This window comes from Sycon ciliatum, chromosome 2 (genome assembly GCF_964019385.1).
Source record: "Sycon ciliatum chromosome 2, ocSycCili1.1, whole genome shotgun sequence".
NCBI lineage: Eukaryota > Metazoa > Porifera > Calcarea > Leucosolenida > Sycettidae > Sycon > Sycon ciliatum.
In genome coordinates, this window is record NC_088644.1 from 5,130,259 (window position 1) to 5,153,681 (window position 23,423).

A 23,423-nucleotide genomic window follows, 5' to 3' on the forward strand; every position below is an offset into this window, starting at 1 on the left:
CAAGACTACCTCTGCGACTGTTCACTCCAAGTCCTCATCTGAGGCCAGACATCAGCCAGACGTCCAGTTAAGGCTGGTGTGCCACAGGGCAGTATCCTGGGCCCCACCTGGTTCTTGATCTACGTCAACGACCTCGAAGGCCACCTTCCAATCGGCTCCAACCTCGTCTCATTCGCCGACGATACCACACTATACGCCGAAATCACAACTCTGGCTGCTGTCTCTGACAATGCTAGTGTACTCCAGGCGGCTGTTGACCTCGTGTCCCGCTGGGGCTCCGATTGGAAAGTGCTGTTCGAGTCAGCCAAATGAGGAGCAGCCCTCCATCAAAGTACTCGGCATCACGTTCGACCAACAGCTAAAATTTAGCTAGCATCTCAGGACCGTTGCAGTCTGAGCAACGCAGAGATTTGGAGACTTGCACAAGGCATTTCGCTTGATCACTATTCCTGCCCGACTTCGAATGCCTTTGTCTGGCCGGTGATGGAGTATTCCCCACCCGTTCCACCCAAAGAACATCCAAAAGTTCAAGACAGCAGCTTATCACTATCTCCTCAGAACGAACTGGCACTGGGCCACCCACAGAATACGCGATTAAGAGCGTACAGTCACCTAACCAGCTTGGACAGCATCTCTCCTCCCAGTCAGTCTCCTCTTGAAATAAGTCTAAAAGTGTTCGCGTCAATACTCAACTTAGTGTTTTGCTTACTGAGCAATACAATCTTTTTATTTAATTCTCCCCACCCGATCTCCACCCGATCTCTCTTTGGTGCGTCTATCAAGCTATTAATGGGCCCCACCACCACCACCACCACCACCACACTCCTTTGTTCACTACAGTGTCTGGACATCCGTGGATTTTGTAGAAAAAAAACACACACATACACACACACATACACACACATACACCCCCCCCCCCCCCCCCCCCCCCACACACACACTTGCACACTCGTGCACACACACATACACACTTGCACACACTTGCACATACACACACACTTGAACACACAAACAGGCATGCACACAAGTGACACAACCATTGCACTCACCTCTATTCCAAGCAAGGAGAGGAAGCACAGCTCATCCACATTCCGATTGACCAAAGAAACACCGATTCCACCAGCAAGTCGAACAATAACCTGCAAGTGTAATATCAAAACGTACATCTCCATTAGCAGCTAAACTTAGTAGTAATCTGCAGCGTGAAAGTTACCTGGACTCAAGCGAAGCTTGCTGTGTTTCTCGCAGTTAGAGCATTCTGATTTTGATGCTTTGAACCTATCTTAAAATCTTGTTCACAAGACTTCATTGTGATCGGTTCGGTCAGTGACTGTGAGCTCCGCTGATGAGATCTGACAAGGTGGAAACAGCTACTAACTTTAGTAGCTGTCCGGAGATTGAATGTTTTGTTCTGCACAGGGAAATTACTTTTCATTTGAATCAAAGTTTGGTATGTGACGACGTCCCCCTACCTTGAGTTCTGTTCCTTTAGAATCCGGCTCATCATCCACACTCGTGCCTGCTTCCGCTGCTGCCCTGTACTCGCCGACAACAAGATTGCGAGACGCAACCTTCTGTGTGTCGATAGTGACCCAATCCTCTCTGGAAGTGCCACGTTGCAAGCGCTTGTCCTGCATGTCAAAGATCTGCAGGACGCGAGTGGGACCGGCTGGGTGCAGGCGAATGGCAAGTGCTCCGGAGCCAGGCAGTTGGCGCTGCGCGGACATCATCTGACACAGAGGAGGTCCTCCATCGTCCAGACACGGGTTACTTGCGCTGCCCCAACCGTTGCCGCTACTTCGCCTGTGCCCGTGAAGAAGAGAAGGACCGGCTGCGGCATCAGCACCTGAGAGAGAGAGAGACATACACACGTGCACACACACGTGCACACACACGTGCACACACACGTACACATGTACACAAACACACACACACACACACACACAAAAACACATGTACAAGGGCAAACACACAGAACAAAGAATATAATTCACCACCACACAACATCAAATCGAGTCACACAAGACAAGAGTCGTGGAAATAATCACTGCAACTAGATTAACTGTTACTACCAGCAGTGATAATAATAATAATAATAATAAACACAGCTCGCATCTTCCCTGGACCTGTTAGACAGGAGCAGAGTCGACGCATCTGTCAACAGTGTCAAGCCAAGTTAGTCTATCTCCTGCAGCTTGGAGAGCGCTCTCCACGGAGAGATCCGCTGCCTTTAGGTCGTGCCGAATCGTATCTATCCACCGCAATGGCGGACAGCCACGTTTTTTTTATGTCGTTTGTGTTGATTGATAGGTCCAGTGCTTGGAACGAGGCGGATTCTGGACCCTCTCGCACCACATGGCCAAACCACAGCAGCCTGCGTCGCCGGCATGTGGCACTAACTGGAGATTGTTTTGTTTCTGTGTATAAGTTGTTATTGGTGATGCGTTGCGGGTAGACAATCTGCAGCAGTACGCGTAGCTTCCTCCGTTGCCATTTGTCCAGTTTGTCGTTCAGCAATTCGGACAGAGTCCACAATCCGCAATTGTAAGAAGGATCGGCATTATGAGGCAGTTAAACATACACAGTGGGGATTGAAAGGAATGCCGTCTCCAAGAAATCGAACCAAACGCCCTGTTTGCTTTTGAGATTCTCATGTCCACGTCTTCTGCAGAGCCCAATAGAGAACCCAGGAGTTTGATTGATCTCCATTCGTTGCTGTTTCTTGTAACATCAACATATTCAGTTTTCTGTGTATTGAGCTTGAGGTTGTCTTCGTTAAATATAGGTTCACACTCAGCAACAAGAGCCTTCGCCTCATCGTCATTTCGGTTATGCAGAGTAGTATCGTCAGCGTACTGCGTTGTTGGAGCAGGCATTGGTGAGCGAATTGTGCATCTTTCCCTGATCTTGCGCATTGTGCCTTCTGCATATGTTATGAACATCATAGGGGACATCGGGTCTCCCTGGACCACTCCGATGTTAGTTGGGAATGGGGGACTCAGGGAGCCACTCAGCTTGATCCTGGCTGTCGTGTTGGAAGTAGAGACTTGATGGTTGTTGTGCTGATATCTGCTTCCTCTAACCTGTCAAGTGCTGTGGTGCGAATTATAGTGTCAAAAGCACCAGAGAAATCTAGAAGGGTGACGGAATATGTCCAGTTGCCAAGCAAGGCCCGCTCACACAGCGACCTTGTGTAAAATACACCATCAGCGGTTGAGCGACCTGGACGAAATCCAGCTTGGGTTTCAAACCAGCAGTGATAATTTAGCAAAATGATTTCCTTGCATGTCTCCATAGCAGACACCGTAAGCATCACGTCTAAACGCATGCATGTACACAACCTGGATCTTGCATCCACAATTCAAGTACATGTATTTACACAGGTAGCATAGCTGCACAATCACAAAGTACCAGTGCATCCTTACCTGGCTGCAAGCCCTGCATGCCATCCAGTGGTTGTACATACAGTGTACCACAGGACAATCGCCCATCCTGAAAACATCCACACACGCACGCACGCGCGCACACACGCACGCACGCACACGCGCGCGCGCACACACACACACACACACACACACACACACACACACGCGCACGCACACACACACACACACACGCACACACATGCATGCAAGAGCACAAGACGGGTCAACGTTACATCAGCCTGTCAGCCACAATGGCATTGGAGCCTTTTTTCGGAGGAGCCTGGCAGAGTCCATCCCCATCGATACGGAAACATGTGGCCACAATACAGGAGCTTAGTGACCACTTTGCCTCCAATGTGGCTAAAGTGTGACGGATGGCTCCATACCACGTTTGTACATTCAACCTACTATTATCACACACTAACCATGGAGCACAAATCTGATGCAGCATTGCATGCTTTTCTAAACTAGAAATATCACAAGATTGGGGTCTGAGCCCCTTTGAGCTTGATGTGGCAACACATAAATTAAGGAGGCTCCCACCTAAAGGAGGAAAAGTCCATGGACACCCTGTTTTTATGCATAGAATGAAGGAGTGATGCCTCCTCTTCAATTTAGTATAGTTTTAGGTAGGGTCACCAGGCATACATGTATAAGAGGCATTCTGGTACATTTAGGTATGCCCATACATGTACTGTACTGGCAATGCCATGCACCTACCTCAGTGAAGGACCATGTCTGTGTGGCTGATCGAGCCTCATCAGCGACTGCTACTTGAAGTGGTGCACTGGCACGGTTATACACTCTTCCGGTGGATGTACCTGCACCACCCACTGATATATACATACACACACACGTGCACACACATACACCCCCCCCCCCCCCACACACACACACGAACACACACATACGCGCACACACGACTACAGTCAGAATGCAAGCCAAAAAACACGCCAGACACACAGGCACACGAGAGCGCACTCCCCACATCGGAAACATCGGAAGAAAAAGAGCAGGTCAAAACTAACAACACTTCAACAAGCCGGCAGTCTAGAGAGGAGCATATCTAATGCAGTCAGACCTCGCTTATCCGGTCCTCTTTTATCCGGATCCATCGCCATCCGGAAGAAAATCGTTGGTTACCGATTTACAGCATATGCCATGCATACATACAGTATGTGTGTTTGATTATCCGGTTCCCCCACCTATCCGGATGTTGTTGTGGAAAACAAATGTGTGCGGTTAAGCGAGGTCTGGCTGTACTTATGAATGGGGCAACACAACACCAATAGACAGGAGCATACCTGACATGACATCCAGTACTATACTGACACGCTTCTTGCTGCTTGTGCTATTGCCCGCGTTCAGACCGCGCGGTGTGTTGACACCTTCAGACAGGCCGATGTTTTCCAGCCGACCTCTGGTCGTTACTCTCCACAGCTGCGTGCGCCGTTTGGGATCCTGCACGCAGCCACAACAGAGAAGGAGACATTCTTAGAACACACCTCTTAGTCCAGTGGGGGAAACCCCCTTTCTGGTGACTTCATACCAATGATGTCCACCGCACGGCCTGGACAAGACCTGGTTACGAGGAGGTTTGTACATGCAGATAAGGGGCTCTACAACAGCACTACTAAAGTACAGAATCACCTATGGCATACCGACAGTCAGGCTGTAGGGCATCTGCCATTGACTTAGTCATAAGTCAGGAATCCCAAAGCCTTTAGTACTCCACGAAGGAACATCAAATTAGAGGTTTCCAGCACTGCAATTATTTAAAAAAAACACTACTTGCCTTTTTGCTGAAGATGACTGCTTTGCCTTGGGGCACGTCAAGCACCAGCTCTGACGGAGAGGCTTGCCGTGACACACATGCATACTCATCATGGTGAGGGTGACTGGGAAAAGCAGACAAACAGCAAACAAACAAACATGCTTAGTCAATCTCAACATTCATTGGTTTGAGGGAAAGACACAAACGGGAAAAGTCTGAAGAAATAATTGACTGTCACCACCAGAATTCGAACCAGGGACCTTCGCTTGAGGCCAGCGATGCTCTAACCACTGAGCTAAGGTGTAGTCAATCTCAATACAATGCCAAAAATACAACGTTGCGCTACAGCATGCAGAAGAGACTAACCAAATGTGTTCAAAATAGAGTGACAATGCCGAAGTTGACTGAGAACAATTTATTATTCCCTGCGAAGTTTAATTTGCCACATGCCAACTCTACTTTAGCGCCAAACCACCACACGCACACAACAGACACACACATACCGTGGAGAGCTACAGCTGACTGTGATATAGATATTGTTGTCATAGTACAGACCCTCCTTCTCGCCAAACTCCTGTGCATCGTAGTAACCGTAATGGCCGCCGTGTGCAATCTCAATGCGGAACTCCTGGCCTCCCATGGGCTCATCCCATGCATATGACACTGTCAGCAAAACAAATAAACATAAAAAAAGATATGTACATCACATGCACACACGCATGCATACACATTGTTTATGTTGCACACGAAGCCCAAAAGCCATATAGTTTCGACTAGGCCTTTCGTACCGTTACTTTTCAAGTCAAATACAATGGTGATTACTAGTTACAAGGTAGCAAACATGTCCTTATAACCGGCACTTTGGCGGTCAGACAGTAATGGTACGAAAGGCCTAGTCAAAACTATATGGCTTCTGTGCTTCGTGTGCTGATTTGCTTTCCTCCAGCCAAGAATCTATACACACATTTCTAGGACTACACTACTACAACGACTGCCCTCAGTAGTGATCCTAAATACTGTTTTGGCCGAGTGTGAGCTCATCTAACCAGGAGTCTATTACTCCGGTACACACATACTGATAGTGTTCATTTATGGTGCGATCAAACTCTCCAGCAAATTAGTACACAAACTGAGAGAGGAAGAAAAAGGAAGGAGAGAAAGAGGGGAGAGCAAGAGAGCAAAGGAGGCATACTGTAATTTCACTAATTTTCGGTACTTTCGGTGCGTCTGTTTCATACCTAAAATTTCAATACACCGAACAAACTAACACACATAATCCAATAGGGAACTGCTTCTCTGTACCGAAAATTTCTGTTCACCTAACCTGGCCTTTTGCCCTCATACCGAAAACATCGAGCACCGAAAATTTCTGAAATTAGAGTAATCAGTAGGTAACCAGGCTAAATGAACACATGGAGCGACTAGATACGTAGTTGCATGCAATGCCAACTCGTAAACACTACACATATTTACATGCCAGGCGGATACTTCGTGGCTGAGCACAAGGCTTCCTACTCAACAGTGCAGTACATGGCTACATGGCGCTGTAACAACATACCACATTGATAGGCGTTGAGCAGTGTGCGTAGCGTGCCATCGGGAACACCACGTTGACTGAAATACAACGGCACCTGGAAAACACAACACCAGGCACACAATGAACTTACTACTCCCTGGCTGATACTGATCAACGGGGATGAAGACAATCAATAGATAGAGTACCAGTATCATACTTACCGGCGAGAGGTTCTCAATCTTCAGCGGTGGAGGTAACTGCCTTGCATCGTAGAAACCGACCACGTACGTAGCATTGCGCAGGACAACGTCGACGCGAAGGAAGAGACTCTGACCATTGCGTGTTCTGCATGCAAGACAGCACGGCAGCATCAACATGGATATTCACAAAGTGTAAGACAGCATGGCTCCCATATACTCCAGTAAGTAGTAGTAGCAACAAACTATGGACACGGATCATGTCAGGAGGGTAAGGGCATGTTCGATTGGTGGGATCGGGATCCCGATCCACCGGATCCACTGGATTCGCACCCTTTCGATTGGTCGAATCCGGATCCGGATCCTTCGGATTTGGATCCAAATGTGACCTTTGTGCGTATATGGCGGGTAAAAATCATGTTTGTACACATTGTGGTACGCACACGTGGAGCTTGTTGACTTTTCGTACGATGCGCGCGATGAGTACGACGTTCACCCTTTTGGGTGCCTTGTGAGCGCCATTTTCAACATGGCAACAGTCAAGGTCCAAAATAAAGTGTTCAGTTGAATCTGAAGGATCCGAGGGATCTGAGATCTGGATCCCGATCCCGATCCTTACCAATCGAACATGCCCTAAGTAGCGACTTCATTGCACAGCAGTTCACAGTACACATCACAGTTCACAGTACACATCACAGTTTACATGTCAACGCTGCCATTGCTGAACAGAAAACAAAAACAAAATCGGGAACTACTGCTACCGCTGCACAGTACTCAACAGATACGCCCTGGATACGCCCTGGTATGGCAACAACAGCAGATACTGCAGTGAGCAACCAAAGCGCTAACTTCTTCCCAGGAACTCAACAGAGTATCCACAACCAGGGGCATAGCTCGTACATGCGTGGTGTGGTGACCATGTATAAGAGCACATCCGTGGTGTGGTGACCATGTACCACCGCTGTCCACCGGCAACCTCATCGCTGTCGTTTTGACTATTTAGACTATGCAGTACCTATGACGGCCATTTGCTGGTGAGATGACCAGACTACGCTGACTATGCATGAGCTACGCGCCTGACAATCATACACCAATCAAGCAGCTTCTCCTTGATAGCAGTCAAAGCGACATGGGTTCACAGAACTTCACACGAGCTTTAAAATAAAAAAAGTAACTCAAACATCCCAGGTCTTACCTCATAATGATGTGAAGGGAGTTCTCTTTGTCGATTTGAAAACCTCCAGACCAGCGGCAGTCGGGAAAGTTGGCAATGCGAACACACAGGACTTGGTCATAGTCTGTGCGCTGCCAGTGAAACGGTGCAACAGAGCCTGGCGGTACCTGTGCCGGTGGCCGAGTTAGCTTTACGTTCTACATACACATGCATACACACACACGTACACACGTACACACACATATACACACACACACACACATTCAATAGATTTTTGGTTGGAGAGAAGCAAACCAACACACGAAGCACAAAAGGCATAACTTTTTGTTTTGCCTAAGCCTTTCATATAACTACTTTTCAAGTCGAAGACAAGCACACTCACACTCACACTCACAGCACAAAGGTGTACATACGTAAATATAGATGTACACACTTTTAGAACCGGGACCCACCTCCGAAGATAATGGCAGTGCAAACCATGCAATGCACTGTAAATCGTGCCGCAATTGTACCATTTAACAACAAAAAAGGCACACACACACATACACACAAACACACACACACACACACACACACACACACACACATACACATACATACACACACACAACACACAACACACACACAACACACACAACACTCACACAACACTCACACAACACTCACACAACGCTCACACAACACACACACAACACACACACAACACACACACACACACACACACACACACACACACACACACACACACACACACACACACACACACACACACAACACGCACGCACGCACGCATGCACACACACACACACACACACACACACACACACACACACTGCACTTGCTCACTGCCAAAACTGGTCACGTGGGTCTCCCCGGGAGAGGGGAGAGAGACTCAAAAGGAATCTTGGAAAGATGACTCCATTGGCTACTGAATAGGGGTAAGCGGATTATGCCAGCATAATTTTGGCATAATCAGGTCCTATTTGAGGAGCATAAAATGGCATCCGAAAAACAAGGGTAGATGCCCAATGAGGCTTTTATATACACAGCTGCTATTGAAGGACCATACATAGCGCTTTTAGTGCCGATTTGGAATAATATTTTAGCAGCCACTATACATGTAGGACATCTCCCAAACGTTCAGCGTTTGCTTGTGAATTTGGTATTCCTCTTGCATATTATTGTCTTGTACTTCCACAAAGCTACCAGTGCACATCATGACAATGGTCTGAGTCATTTTTTCATGACTATTATCTGTTCTTTTGGTCCTTTTTGGTGAAGCATATAAAAGCATAATTGGCTGTTTTCTCAAGCATCCTGCGAACATCCGCTAGAGCATAATCTGGTCATTTGCCGAGCATAATCCGCTTACCCCTACTACTGAACCACCCCACGACTGATACCCCCTGAAATCGCCAAACTTTGGGTGGACTTGGAAAAGCTCCCACTTATGGGCTCACCATACCACAGTAAGTGGGTGAGGACAAGGTGCAGAAAAAGGATTGACGGCATCAGGGTATCTGTCCCGGGATCCAACTTCATTTACCCCTGCCCCCAGTGAAGGTAATACTTGCTAGTACTAGTGTGGGTGGCTAGATCAGAGTGGATCTGATATAAGCTTCACTAGCACCGTAATCACACAAGAGTAAATCTAGCCAGAAGTAGTCCATGGTTAACAGGTATGTATACTTTTTTTTTCAGAGTACACGGGTAACAAGGTTGTGTTTTCTAGAGCTCCGGCGGTTTTGCAGTTTCAGTAGCCTGGCGACACTTCTTTCGCACAATGTTTTGACGGAATGGCAGACAGTATGACGGGGCCACCAGGTGGTCAGACTGCTGCTAAGGGCCCATGCTGCCGGTGTAATGGCAGCGGCACTTGTCGAAATTGTATGTGTGTGAAGGAGAAACGCCCGTGCACGAACTGCACACCAAGCCGGAATTCGAAATGTCAGAATTCCGTTACCTAGCTGTACCTGTACCACCCAGGAGGGATTGTACAGCGCCGACGGTCGAGGATAGTTGTAGTACCACACGTAGTGTGAGTACTCTCATACAGGGAGTACAGAAACAAACCGACACGAACGGAAAGGTACAGCAACACCGAACAGATCAACAGAGCCGTCGACCACGGTACCAGTAAAGGCAGCGACCACCGAGGAGATTACTTCCGCTGCGCTAGCCGCGGCGCTGTCAACGGCTGATGTCTCAGTATCGAACTCCCAGCAGTTTGCGTGGGATACGCTGGAATGTGCTGAAGCGACAGCATCACCACCTGCTGCAATATGTGCTCCTGAGTCTTCTTTGGGAGTGGATGCCCAGCTGCTAGCCGAACTAGACCAAAGCCAACAGCAACTGGTCGGTTCGCCCAATGCAAGTGCCAGCCAGCCGGAAACGGCCGTGGAGCCCCATCCTGGTCAAGGTCCAGAGGTGATTGGAGCCCTCCCGGATTTCAGGACAGCTGAGCTGAACCTCAGCATTGCCAACTTCGATCGCGAGGAATCCATCCAGATCATCAATGCATCCTATGCCGAGTGCGTGCACTTCAGGCAACCTGTTTAACGTGCCAACTGGGACGGCAGGGGAGAAATTTGTCACCCTTCTCACACGACTGCTCTCCGCCTTTGGCAGTGCAAGCGCTTACGAGGGAATCGCAATCAAAACGGCTATGGCAGCCCCACAACTCCTGCTGCAGCAACCGTTCAAGACGCTAGAGTGGAGAGAGCACGTGGAGTGCCTGACCCGACGTCTGCAGCTATGGAATGATGGCCAGTTTGACGCCCTGCTGACTGAATGCAGAACAATTCAGCAGCAGCTTGCCAGACAGTCCACCATGGCACGAGCCCGTGATGCAGACGATCATGCCCGGCGGTTTGCCGCAGCTGTACACGATGGGAAGATTGGCTCTGCACTTGACATGCTATCCAAGGATGGCCGACACGGTGCACTGAAGCTCACAGACAGCAGAGGTGAAGAGTCCGTGCGCAACATCCTGTCGGACAAGCACCCCGCTGTTGTCATCGTGGTCATCGACACCCTACAGCGATCGTCCAGCACCGTTTAGCCGACCTGGTCGTTGCGGAGTGTGAGCTGGCCTGAAATGGTTCTCATATTAATTTTGTTTTCATCATTATTAAAATTTTTGTTTTGTTTGTATGATTTTCTTGGTTTTTTTTCACTCGGTTTTTGTTATCATTCAAATTATTATCTGATGCAAATTTAGCTCTATGTGGCTTATGATTTTTACTATTTTCTTCTAGTAAAGAAAAAGGACCAAGAAACTACAAGTTACGCTATAATGTCCACTAACACCACCAGTTACTAAACAATCAGCTCATGCGATAACATTGCACGACACTGACCGACGGTACTGACGTTCTACAACTAACTGGCTAACAGCTCTAGCACATCTTGGATGCGCAGTCCAACAGCCTTCCAACTTGCGTACTGTAAAACATGTCATTTTAGGTGTATTAAAATGTCGGTGTCAGGGACCTGCCAGGTTTCAGGTGTAATTTAAAATTAGGCGACCAGCGTTCCCTGCGCATACAGTGCATACTCTGGTGCCTTTTAGCTGTAATCTAAATTTAGGTGCTTGTTTTCTCTACCGAAATCACCGAAATTAAAGTTACACCGAAAATATCGTGTTTTACAGTACTTGTTTCTTGGTCCTTTTTCTTTACTATAAATTTATCCTTGGCTCTCCATCCGAGTCCACTATTTTTTCTGTTTGTATTTAGCGCTTTCGGGTGTTATCATTTTCTTTTCTTCTTTTAGCACAAAAGTTATTATTTTGCTGTTCAGCTTATTCACGGAGAAGGCGGAGAGCCCGAGAGAAAACAAACATTGGACGCTGTAAAAAAATGCATACTTCAAAAGCATATGAACCCTGAAAACAACGCACGCGCACGCACGCGCGCGCACACACACACACACACACACAATCCCTCGCAGTTACACACAATCTGACCTGGTTGCTGATGAAGCGGCGCTGAGAGTACGCAATATCGTACTGGCTGTGGTTCTCAATCTGGAAACGAGTGACAAACGTCACCACCAGCGTGTGCGCGTAGCGTCCCTTTCCACGGCGTGTCTGAATACCTATCTCATACACACTGTCAGGTGCATTCTGCCCCTGCACGGCCACCAGCTTCAAGCCTATGCCACTGTTGCGATCGAGGCGGAAACGAGGGCACCAAGCAGGCGTGCCACGCATGTGAGGGCTGCGGCCGAGGCGAACACTGCAGCTGTAACAACAGCAGGAGAATGTAAGCACATGCACACAGAGTTCAGGTTTGTTTCAGAGCTAGATCTAACATTACAAACACACAGAGTACAGGGTGCGTAGAGGAACAGTGAAGTATTTCCACAGATTCGCCATACGAGAATAACACACAGGGAAATCAATGGGGTGATTTTGTGCAGGTCAGGTAGCATACAACAAACTAACATACCACTCTACATGTAATAGGATCACAGGCAGAGAGAAAATAACTTTAAATAAGCCACTGTACTGTTGTGCACACTGAACTCCACACGCACGCATGTATGCATGCACGCGCACACCACACTAACACATCACCCCCCCCCCCCCCCCCCCCACACACACACACCCATCAGAACCACACATGACGTATTACATTCTGCCGGCATGCCAGCCAGCGGGCAGCAACTCACGCATTCGGTTTCGACGGGTCACTGAATGAAAACAGGAGTGGCGTAAGGCTGCGAGCATTCTCGTGGGCTTCCGACTGTCCGGCCGCTTCATGCTTCGCAGAGTCTTGCTTGAAGACGAGTGGCAGACCGGTGAGGTTGCGTAACCAATACGAGCAGAGGATACTCAACTGTACAGAGACATGGTGGTGCAAGTATGCGCACGCATACACACATGCACACATGGACGCACACATATGAACACACACATGCGCACGTACACACATACGCGCGCACACGCACATACACGCACACACACACACGCGCACACACAAACACACGCACACACACACACATCATAGAACACATGCACACATGAGCTAGGTCAGTAGGTGTACTGGGATAGTGTGTCCCCTAATCACAAGGACACTGATCTCCATCTCTAATCACAAGGACACTGATCTCCATCTCTAATCACAAGGACACTGATCTCCATCTCTAATCACAAGGACACTGATCTCCATCTCTAATCACAAGGACACTGATCTCCATCTCTAATCACAAGGACACTGATCTCCATCTCTAATCACAAGGACACTGATCTCCATCTCTAATCACAAGGACACTGATCTCCATCTCTAATCACAAGGACACTGATCTCCATCTCTAATCACAAGGACACTGATCTCCATCTCTAATCACAAGGACACTGATCTCCATCTCTAATCACAAGGACACTGATCTCCATCTCTAATCACAAGGACACTGATCTCCATCTCTAATCACAAGGACACTGATCTCCATCTCTAATCACAAGGACACTGATCTCCATCTCTAATCACAAGGACACTGATCTCCATCTCTAATCACAAGGACACTGATCTCCATCTCTAATCACAAGGACACTGATCTCCATCTCTAATCACAAGGACACTGATCTCCATCTCTAATCACAAGGACACTGATCTCCATCTCTAATCACAAGGACACTGATCTCCATCTCTAATCACAAGGACACTGATCTCCATCTCTAATCACAAGGACACTGATCTCCATCTCTAATCACAAGGACACTGATCTCCATCTCTAATCACAAGGACACTGATCTCCATCTCTAATCACAAGGACACTGATCTCCATCTCTATTCACAAGGACACTGATCTTCATATCAAACCACAAGGACACTGATCTTCATATCAAAGCACAAGGACACTGATCTTCATATCAAAGCACAAGCTCGTGCACCAAAACAAAGAAAACCAAAGAAAACCCACCTTAGCAGAGTAAGACACCAGGCATGCACATAACAGTGTAAGTGACAACTCTTACCGTCAACGAGTTGTTTTGCGACTCGGCCTTAGTGTGAAGGTTGAGAGTGCGGTGATTGGCATCTCGCAGTTCCAGTGTGTCAACGGAGTCCACACCGGGTGGTACACGGATATTAGCACCACGCTGGAAACCATCTAGCTGTATGCCGAGCTCCAGTACCTTTGTGGGGTTGACCTAGCGGGATTGCAACACCAAACACACGGAAACACAAGGTTTCTTTCGTTTTGTATCGTTTTCCTCATTTTGGTAGGTTGTTACTATTACTCATCCTTGTGCCCCCCCCCCCCCCCACACACACACCACGCACATGCCCACACACGCAAGCATGCACGCATACGTGCTTGCACACGGACACACACACACGGACACACACACACACACACACACACACACACAGAAGCTCACCTCAAAAAGCTGTTCCTCCTTGCCAGCCTTGACAACACCACATTGACCAGTGGTATCGTTGAAATACTCCATGTCGACAGGCAGCAGGTTGACTAGTGTCACTGTTGGTAAGAAGACTATGTTGTAACCGGAACAGAAGCGTGGACACCCTGAAACACAAAGAAGCATATACACGTACATGTAGAAAATCCTAAAGTGCTGCTCAATGATATCCGATCCCGTGAATCAAGTTTGCGCCATGTGCCAATTCGCATCCCAATGTTCACGGGTCTAGGGCTGCACAGCGCCCGGCGTGGCATTTACTCATTTGATCGACTTTCATTGAGCAGCATTGCATGCCGAGATGAATTGCAGTCTTCGGGGTTTGGAGCCTCCATTTCAGCCGAAACATAACACAACGTAATGAAACTGCCACCTTGAGCCAGTCGCTACATGCTAAATGGGATAGCATGTTAGTCCTTCAGGCATGCTACATGCACTATACTCATTATTAACACCTCAGTGAAGACAGCTACACATTAAACTATTAAAACAAAGTGTGCACTCTGCCCTACACACACTGTGACAGCACTGGTAAAATTAACAGCACTCGACACCGTCCAGTACTGTACGGAAAGCTGCATACATCACACTATGCTTCAAACACAGCAGGTAGGCAGAACACAGTCTGTTCTTACCTTGACTCAGCATTGACCCTTCTATATCATCCACACTGACGGACACGTCTCTCCTGGACATACGCAACTCACTACTGTCCTTCAGAGTACCTTTCTGTGTGATCATCCTAGGCTTAGCGGGGAAGGATTCACGCTGAATGGACGCAAGGAATCTGAAAAGCACACAGCAGCAGTACCAGTACACACCGAGTGAACGTTGCTCTTTCTCGTAAGCAGGTACTTTCCCGTAGACGCAAAGCATATCTATTGCACAGGCATGTGTGTGTATTGTAAGGTATACTCCAGAAATCGAAAACAACAGGACATGACATGACTACGATAGGCAGTGCTGACGGCATCGCCACTGCCATATAAGTACATGTATGCATATATGTACACGCACACATGTACACGTGTACACAAACACACACGCACACACACACGCACACACACACACACACACACACACACACACACACACACACACACACACACACACACACACACACATGTAGCGGCAGCAGTACGGTACCTAAATATGTCGTTCTTGTGACCAGCTCCCTTGCAGGAGGCGAGTACATTATGCACCGGTAGATCCTGGCTGACTGGACCACAGTCCAGCAGATCTGGTGCAAACTTCCAGCCTCTGGCATGTGGTCGTGCACACAGCGGTAGCTCCGTGTACTGCAGAGGAACTGCTGCCCTCTCGCCCGGCATGAGAACAGGCAACTGGATCTGGTTAGAGCGTTTGTCGACACTGGACGCTGTGATTAAGATAGTAAGGAGACAACCAACAATATAGAGAGAATTAGCAACAACCAATGGCACTTTATAACAAAAGAAGCTCAAAACAATGCAGGATCATAGATTTCAAGGCCTTGCAAGAAAAAAAGCACTCACACATGTCATGTCGATGTGTACAATCCCTGCAGTGACAGGTTCTATGCCACCATGCTATACACAACCAATCAGGGACTTGCAGAGCAGGAAGCACATTCACGCTTACCAATCTCATCCGAGCTTCCCAAGTCCAAGCCTTGACTGCAACACACCTCCAACGGGACGCTAAGACGATTGTGCAGCACCAGCGCAGAGCGGACGTTGACCACCTTGCGAGCATCCGCACCGATCTTTATCGTGACCACCAGGCGTACAGCTGGGAGCTGAACAAAGCAAGCAAGAAAACACGTGTTAGGAGGGGGCTCTTGTTCCTGAGTAACAGCATGCTGAGCGTGCTCAGTCAAGTATGATACTCGTATCGTGTGGGACAAGATGGCTCTGAGAACAGTTTACCCTTGCTCCAATAACCACATACGAAGACTACATTGTTAACCCTTTAAGAGCCGCCCCATACTTGAATGCAAAACTTCAAAGGATCGAACTTAGTCCAATCTCGCTCAAATCCAGTGATCGAAATATTCAGGGCGAAGAGAAAACTCTCACCCATCGGGAGAAACAATCCGGGAAACGCTGCAAGCAACGGTTCCTGAGATAAATCACTCGTAAGTTGAGCCGCGATCGCGGCAATTTCAAAAGCGAGCAGTGCGACTTTAGTATTGATAATTTTGAGACTTTTCGTCACGCTGGTTTACTCGAATTTGCACGAGTTTCACTGTTGATATTGTCAAGAGTACACAGCGAAAAAATTGGAACTCCACGATCGAGTAAAATGAAATATCTGGAGCGGGACGCAATTGGACGCATTTGGGGCATTTTTCGTACTGTCGCTGCGATCTAGCGCTGGATAGACGGTGTGCTGGCTATCATGATCGACCTCATTCTCTTCCTCTCACGGAGACCTTTCCAGGAAGCCCTAGATTGTGAGGATCGAGTGAGTAGAACTGAAGCTATGATCCAAGGAACACGAAAAAATGCAGAATTTTGAAATTTTCCTGTGGCTCTTAAAGGGTTAAATGAAGTTGGGAAAAACTCAGCCAGTACGAAGTGGCATGCATATCTATAGTACAGCTACTAGTCAAAGCAATCAAATCCAAACTGAAGTTGAAGTGCAGAGCCAGTATGGAGAGCAGGGTTGCCAGATTATGCACAGCATAATACGCAGACAAGTACAGATACTACTGGTATCCAGGAGGCATCATTGCAAACACAGGGCAGCAAACAGAGTACTCAGTACTCACCGATGGGTCTTCGGGCAGCATGTCCCTGAAGAACACGCCGACACGGTCCACACTGAGGGGTGCTACACGCTGCCATCTATCCACGTGCACAACTATCTGATGCACTGTCAGACGACGCGTATCCTATGTGCAGGTGGCATATAAACACACACAGCACATACATACTGAGCACATATATACAGAGTAGATGCATTATACACACTGAGATCCACACAGCACACAGCATCACAATCAACCTAGTGACAAGCAGGCGGGCAGGACAAACAATACTCTTCAGAAGATATCAATACAATTGTCACAAACAAAGACGGAAGGATGGACGGACAGACAGACAGACAGACAGACAGACAGACAGACAGACAGACAGACAGACAGACAGACAGACAGACAGACAGACAGACAGACACACCAAACACATAAGCCTGTGGTGTATGCTTACACGATAGTTGCGGCGTCTCCTGTGACTGTCGAACTGGAAGGCAACCTGCTTACCAGCAGCCACATCATGCCACTGAGCGATATGAGACGGTAGACCAGATGCCAAATCACTGTCATTCAAACTAGACGATGAAGATGTACCAAAGTCAGCCCCACTAGATGTCAGGTTGGCTATTTGCGGTGCCTGCATTGAGACAAAAAGGATAAAGATAGGTTAGCACTAGTGGGACCACACAAAGTAAACAATGGGTATTCTGTAAAGCAGAAAGCATAATGTATGCACTCCGCCTGTGCAGGTATCAGCAACAGCGAGTCTTGAAAGACAACAACCTTGCTGGCACATAAATAAATACCCAACCCTGTGCAGAAACCTGGAATGACTTTCAAGTAGTCCTAAAGTAACAATGTTAGTTGAATCAGGCTGTCCATGCTTCCCACTACACCATTCCCACGGAAAAACGGGACAGTTACGTTCCTCCTTTTCACACTGTATTCAGCGGCGTTTTCATGTGTACTGGTGCATTGTTTCAACCAGTTTGCTGTGTTACGCATCCTCCTCAGCCGAAAAATGTAAAACGTGCCGTTCATAGGGGTGCTGGGCTTGCATTTCTCATCGTACTCACATATGCCATTTCTGGCCTGCACTACGTAGATTCTAAGGGGATTTGTATGTTAATGTGGATTTGTACGTAGGGTGAAGCCAGGCTTCACTGCTGCTTCTCCAGTGTAGTTCATCAAATCGGATTATGACTTACTCTTGAAGGCGATGTTGTGAGGGTAGCAAAGTGCAGTCGACATCCAGTGTTATTGTGGAGGACGTAGGGTGTGAACGGTGTACGCCGCGTGTTGTTGAACGTTGGCAAGGTGCCGCTGGCGGCAGGGGCCACCGGCTGAGGCAGTCGTGCAGCCTCGTCGACCGAGGAGTCGGGCGTATGCAGAGCTGCTTCGCTACTGTTGGCCGAAGCACGGTTGTAGTCTTCCAACCAGCTGGTCTGCGTGGACTTGACCAGCTGAAGGAAGGCCGAAGTACATGTCAAGTCCAGACGATCGCTTGCTGCAATGTGACAAAACACAACAAAACGTGTGAGAACATAGTTTATTCCGTAGCATTCTCATGAGTAAAAGTTTGGCACGGGAGTGTGAGAGAGGCTACTGCTGCCACTGCTGCTGCCGCTGCTAAAACTGGAGTGAATTTGTATGAAAAAGGAAGAGGTAGCTAGTAAATCTCTTATTTAAAGTGTTTAGGAGAAGTTCCTCTTACCATCAATCTTTACTGTCAATTCATCCTTGTCCGGTGCCTGATCCTTAATCCAGTAAATGCCGCATCTGCAAAGAAATAAGATTTAAAGGTTGAAAAATAAAAGAGAATTAATGAGCAGATATTAGTAGAAGGACCTTGCAACACACCCGTAATGGCTAATATGGAATGCCTGGACCATTTACGCCACCACTCGTCACTTCAAGCTCCCACAAGTGTTGGGCTTCTTAAACATGTTCAAAGTACAGTGAAACCTGTCTAAGACGACGGCTCAAGGGACTTTCAAAGTGTGGTCTCTGTAGCCAGGTGGTCTCCGTATCCAGTGCCATTTGATTGGAAATAACATCCCTTGGTCTTGGCTGCAGTGGTCTTCTGGGACAGGTGGTTGCCTCACCCGAGTGCTTGCCTCAACAGGTTTTACCGTATTTGTTCAAGGCATTACTGTATAAATTTAAGCATGGTACAGGTGGAATCCTGATAATTCGAATATGGCTTAATTCGAACATACCGCTTAATTAGAAGTTTTTCCAGGACCGATTTCTATCAATACGATTTCCACATACAAAATTCTGATAATTCGAACCTTGAACTCGACATGTCTGGTTAATTAGAAGTCCCACAGATTCCACTTACATAGAAAATGTGTGGGATTTGTGCTGATAATTCGAAGTTAGCAAAGTGTAATTCAAAGTTCACTGTACACTGTACTGGTCAGTTCAGTTTGCACGAGCAGGCTGTGCCGGTCAGTTCAGTGTCCGTAAAATGTGTGTCTAAGGTCCATAGCGCAACTCTGCGTGACCATGAGAGCATTTTGACATACATATTGTGTTGTGGGTTCATGTTTGGAAAATTAGAATGTCCGGATAATTAGAAGTTTTTCCTGGCATTTTCAGGTTCGAATTATCAGGATTTCACCTGTACTATGATACAGATGCTAGGTTTACTATGGTAAACAATTTTTCCACGTCAATGTACATACATGGATACAGTCAGACCTCGCTTATCCGGTCTTCTTTTATCCGGATCCCTCGCCATCCGGAAGAAAATCGCTGGTTACAGATTTACAGCATATGCCATGCATACATACAGTACGTGTGTTTGATTATCCGGTTCCCTCGCCTATCCGGATATTTTGTGGAGAACGGATGTGTGCGGTTATGCGAGGTCTGACTGCACTGATCAAAAAAGCGAGACGGAACCTACTTCCATGGCTCAAGTAGAGGCTCCCATGCCGAAATGCCGCGGTTGTAGTACTCCATGACTAGAGTTCCACTGGCATGTCCGGTACCGGGGTATGTCACCAGGTGGTGTGTGATGCTGGGCTTGTTCAACGTCAGCTCAGCCAGTGGAATGTCACGGCCACAGCAGTCGTCAATCAGGCAAACAGTCACAGCAGCACCCGTCACCTGGAAAAGCACCAACAATAGAGCAAACAATGCTGTATGAAGTGGATAAGCAACCAAAACAATCACCACACTTGCCAACGCCAGCAAGGCACGCACACACACATGCACACGCGCGTGCACGCACGTACACACGCACACGCACACACACACACACACACACACACACACACACACACACACCACACAAGTTTACAGACAGACAATAGAGAGTTTACGCTTCACGTTTTTTTCTTCAAATACGAATGTGAGATCTCACGGTCAAAAAGGCGCATCTCATGTTGCAACGTGAGATTTCAACGCGACAGAGGTCCAACTCACGGTGAAAAAAAGCGATTCAACGCACGTTTTTTCTCACGTTCGAAATTGAACAATGGAAAGCGTAAACTCTCTAACAGCTAACCACACCCTTACTCTGCTAAGCATATAAGCAGCATATGCACTGCAAACTCCACAAACACTGTTACACAGCATATGCACTGCAGTGGATTCCAGAGCATACCACACACTCAACTGTATCCAAGACAATAATAGACGCTGTGTGTGTTGCAGTCCACTACTAACACAAGCATCACTGGATATGGGTGATAGAAACGATCACAATTCCAGTCCAGTCATTGATCATGATCATAGATTAGTCAAAGACTGGACCTTCACTGCACGGATATAGTGTAATACAAGTCACTCAGCATAGTGGGGTTGAAAACTGTGACTGTGTTTCAGAGCTCGTCACAAACCTACCCGGATGGAGCCGATCTGCAGCGGCCCCAGCTTATTACCACTATCAGACGCTGCAGCGCGCAGGTCAGACTTTGCGGGCGCATTGGTCGCCAGCCAGTTGGCGGCTGCGTTCGGATCTCCATTGCACTCATCCAGGGCGAACTTGCAATGTCGTGCCTCATAACCAAGAGCTTCCAGCTTGCAGACACGTTCTGGCAATACACAGAAATTGACAGTGACAACAAGACGAGACGTTTCAGTTCACCTAGGAGAAGTAGTAACAATGTATGTCCCCCCAATTCAGCTACTGTGACCGGTACAAACAGCCACAAAGAAACATTTTTGGTGCAGGGCTGATTTCAGGATATGCAATGTTCACAGTTTAAACCCTGTTAATTAATGCCACTAATGGACACCAAAATCATGATTTGTAACAAAATAACTAATGTGCTCACAGCACAATGGAGTGACAAAGAAGCAGCACCTTGAACTCACCATCAACTGGCTCAAACGCCGAGGTCTCCATGTACGGCTGCGACTCCGACGCTGACTTGAAGCCGGCCGCTGCTGCCTGGCCGGGTAGTGATTTGAGTATGGCCAGGAAGAGTTGAATATCATGATAAGACACACGCATGCACACGTGCTGAACGGAGATCTACACAACAACAGAGTGGAAGACAAACCACACGTGTGTCAAGACAACACACAGTACTCGGGCCGAGAGGGGCTGAAGGTCTGACGCGACAGACAGACGGACAGATAGACAGGCAGCAAACCAATTCATGGCATAACACTTCAAATCAATCTCAACTCCCGCTGCTTTTCTTCCTGATCCAGGACGACTGCCAGGCGTTGGCTCATTTATCGCATCGCAATCCATGGGCAAGAGAAACAGCATGATACAAGATCTTCATTTCAAAGTAGGGGTGGTAACAGAGTGCGCCACTAATAGCACAAATGTAGTCAGGTTGTGAACTTGCATAGAACAATATCAGACTTTCAATTCACGGCTACAACACTCGAATCTCTGCGAGAGCAAAATAACTTGTCATGAAGCATGAAATTCTTTCATTGACGGCCAGTACTGTAAAATCCCGCCAGAGCGTCCCATCTCTCCCATGTGCCCCTCCCTGAATTCTTGTCAGGGAAGTGATAGTATCATCGGATCGTCCTGACTCTGTGAAGTGTGATGCCGTACTGCACTGCAGACGCGTGCTCGACCCGGTTGGACATGTACGCAACAGCTCACACCCTCTTGACCAGGGATCGCACAAACCCTGGGTTTTGACGGGTTTGTACGACTCCCTGCTCTTGACCGTTGGTCGGTGTGCAAGGCGCACGCACCGTTTTCGTAGGGTGAGTACTTGTTCATGCAGTGTCTGAATGCGGCAAGTAGGACTCGCCCATCCGCCCCTCCCCACCCGAACCTACTGGAAGGGTCACGGAGGTAGGGGCACTCTGATGGGATTTTACGGCACAAACACATCCACAGCAGTTACCTCGAGGGGAGGCAATGTGCATATGTCAGAACCGAGGCTGGTCGGCCGCTTTGAGCTGGAGCCATTAGCCTGAGGTCGAACTTCGGCGTTGATGTTGAGTGGGTCAATGATAGACAGGGCCGAATCCTCCTCACTGCCCAGGTTGCATGAGAATACCTGAAGTGAAGAGACAAACGGGATGAAGGTATTGTAATAAGAACAGCCAAAAGGATTTTCTTTTGACAAAGTTAGAATGCTAGGCAGGCAACAGCATGATTCACGATCGTACCTCTATCTCCTGCAGGCTGCAGGACAGCTCTGGGCTGGAGTTGAGCTGGGCGCGGAACGACAGGACGAGCGTGAACTTCAGCGTCACAGCATTGGTGTTGGGGTTGGACGCATTCTCCAGAACCAGCACCTGTGTAATGCAAAGCACAACGCACAAGCAATTCGCAAACTAATTGCAAGAGCTCACCAGCAAGTTTGAAAAATAGTGACGATTAAAACACAATACCTCTGTTTCGGCCATGTTGAGGTGGAAGTCCAATGGCTTTTCCTCTTTCTCTTCGTTCTCGTCAGCCATGTTATCGCCGCTCGGCAGTGGTTTTAATCCACCTGCAAGAAGTAGGGAGCATTGAGAGTCGTAAGGATGAACACAAATAATGCCGGCAATTCGCCAAAACTTACTCCTTTGTAGTAAAGAGGTATTCATATTGTGCATACACACAGTTTGAATTGCTAGTCAAATTCCAGTAGGTGCCACACCAAAGAGCATGACTTCAATTATTTCTACATCACACAGCAATCTACGGCATTACATTCATGATTATTCTAGCTAAACTTTAAACAACAACAAGAAAG

At 47.7% G+C, this 23,423-nt stretch overlaps 1 protein-coding gene across 1 annotated transcript in view; it reads right to left on the bottom strand.

The window, feature by feature from the left end:
* The window catches only part of LOC135808134 (intermembrane lipid transfer protein VPS13D-like), a 65,790-nt gene that overhangs the window by 10,031 nt on the left and 32,336 nt on the right, over window positions 1-23,423 (bottom strand). The window contains 27 exon segments of the mRNA XM_065321279.1: window positions 1,050-1,139; window positions 1,473-1,846; window positions 3,426-3,492; window positions 4,146-4,258; window positions 4,730-4,886; window positions 5,221-5,323; window positions 5,703-5,862; window positions 6,758-6,830; window positions 6,937-7,060; window positions 8,108-8,283; window positions 12,054-12,330; window positions 12,761-12,927; window positions 14,067-14,240; window positions 14,472-14,620; window positions 15,149-15,300; window positions 15,660-15,891; window positions 16,134-16,290; window positions 17,266-17,388; window positions 17,705-17,887; window positions 18,459-18,757; window positions 18,965-19,029; window positions 20,165-20,367; window positions 21,106-21,296; window positions 21,580-21,739; window positions 22,584-22,739; window positions 22,852-22,980; window positions 23,077-23,177. Of these exon segments, the coding sequence (XP_065177351.1) occupies window positions 1,050-1,139; window positions 1,473-1,846; window positions 3,426-3,492; window positions 4,146-4,258; window positions 4,730-4,886; window positions 5,221-5,323; window positions 5,703-5,862; window positions 6,758-6,830; window positions 6,937-7,060; window positions 8,108-8,283; window positions 12,054-12,330; window positions 12,761-12,927; window positions 14,067-14,240; window positions 14,472-14,620; window positions 15,149-15,300; window positions 15,660-15,891; window positions 16,134-16,290; window positions 17,266-17,388; window positions 17,705-17,887; window positions 18,459-18,757; window positions 18,965-19,029; window positions 20,165-20,367; window positions 21,106-21,296; window positions 21,580-21,739; window positions 22,584-22,739; window positions 22,852-22,980; window positions 23,077-23,177 (4,355 nt within the window).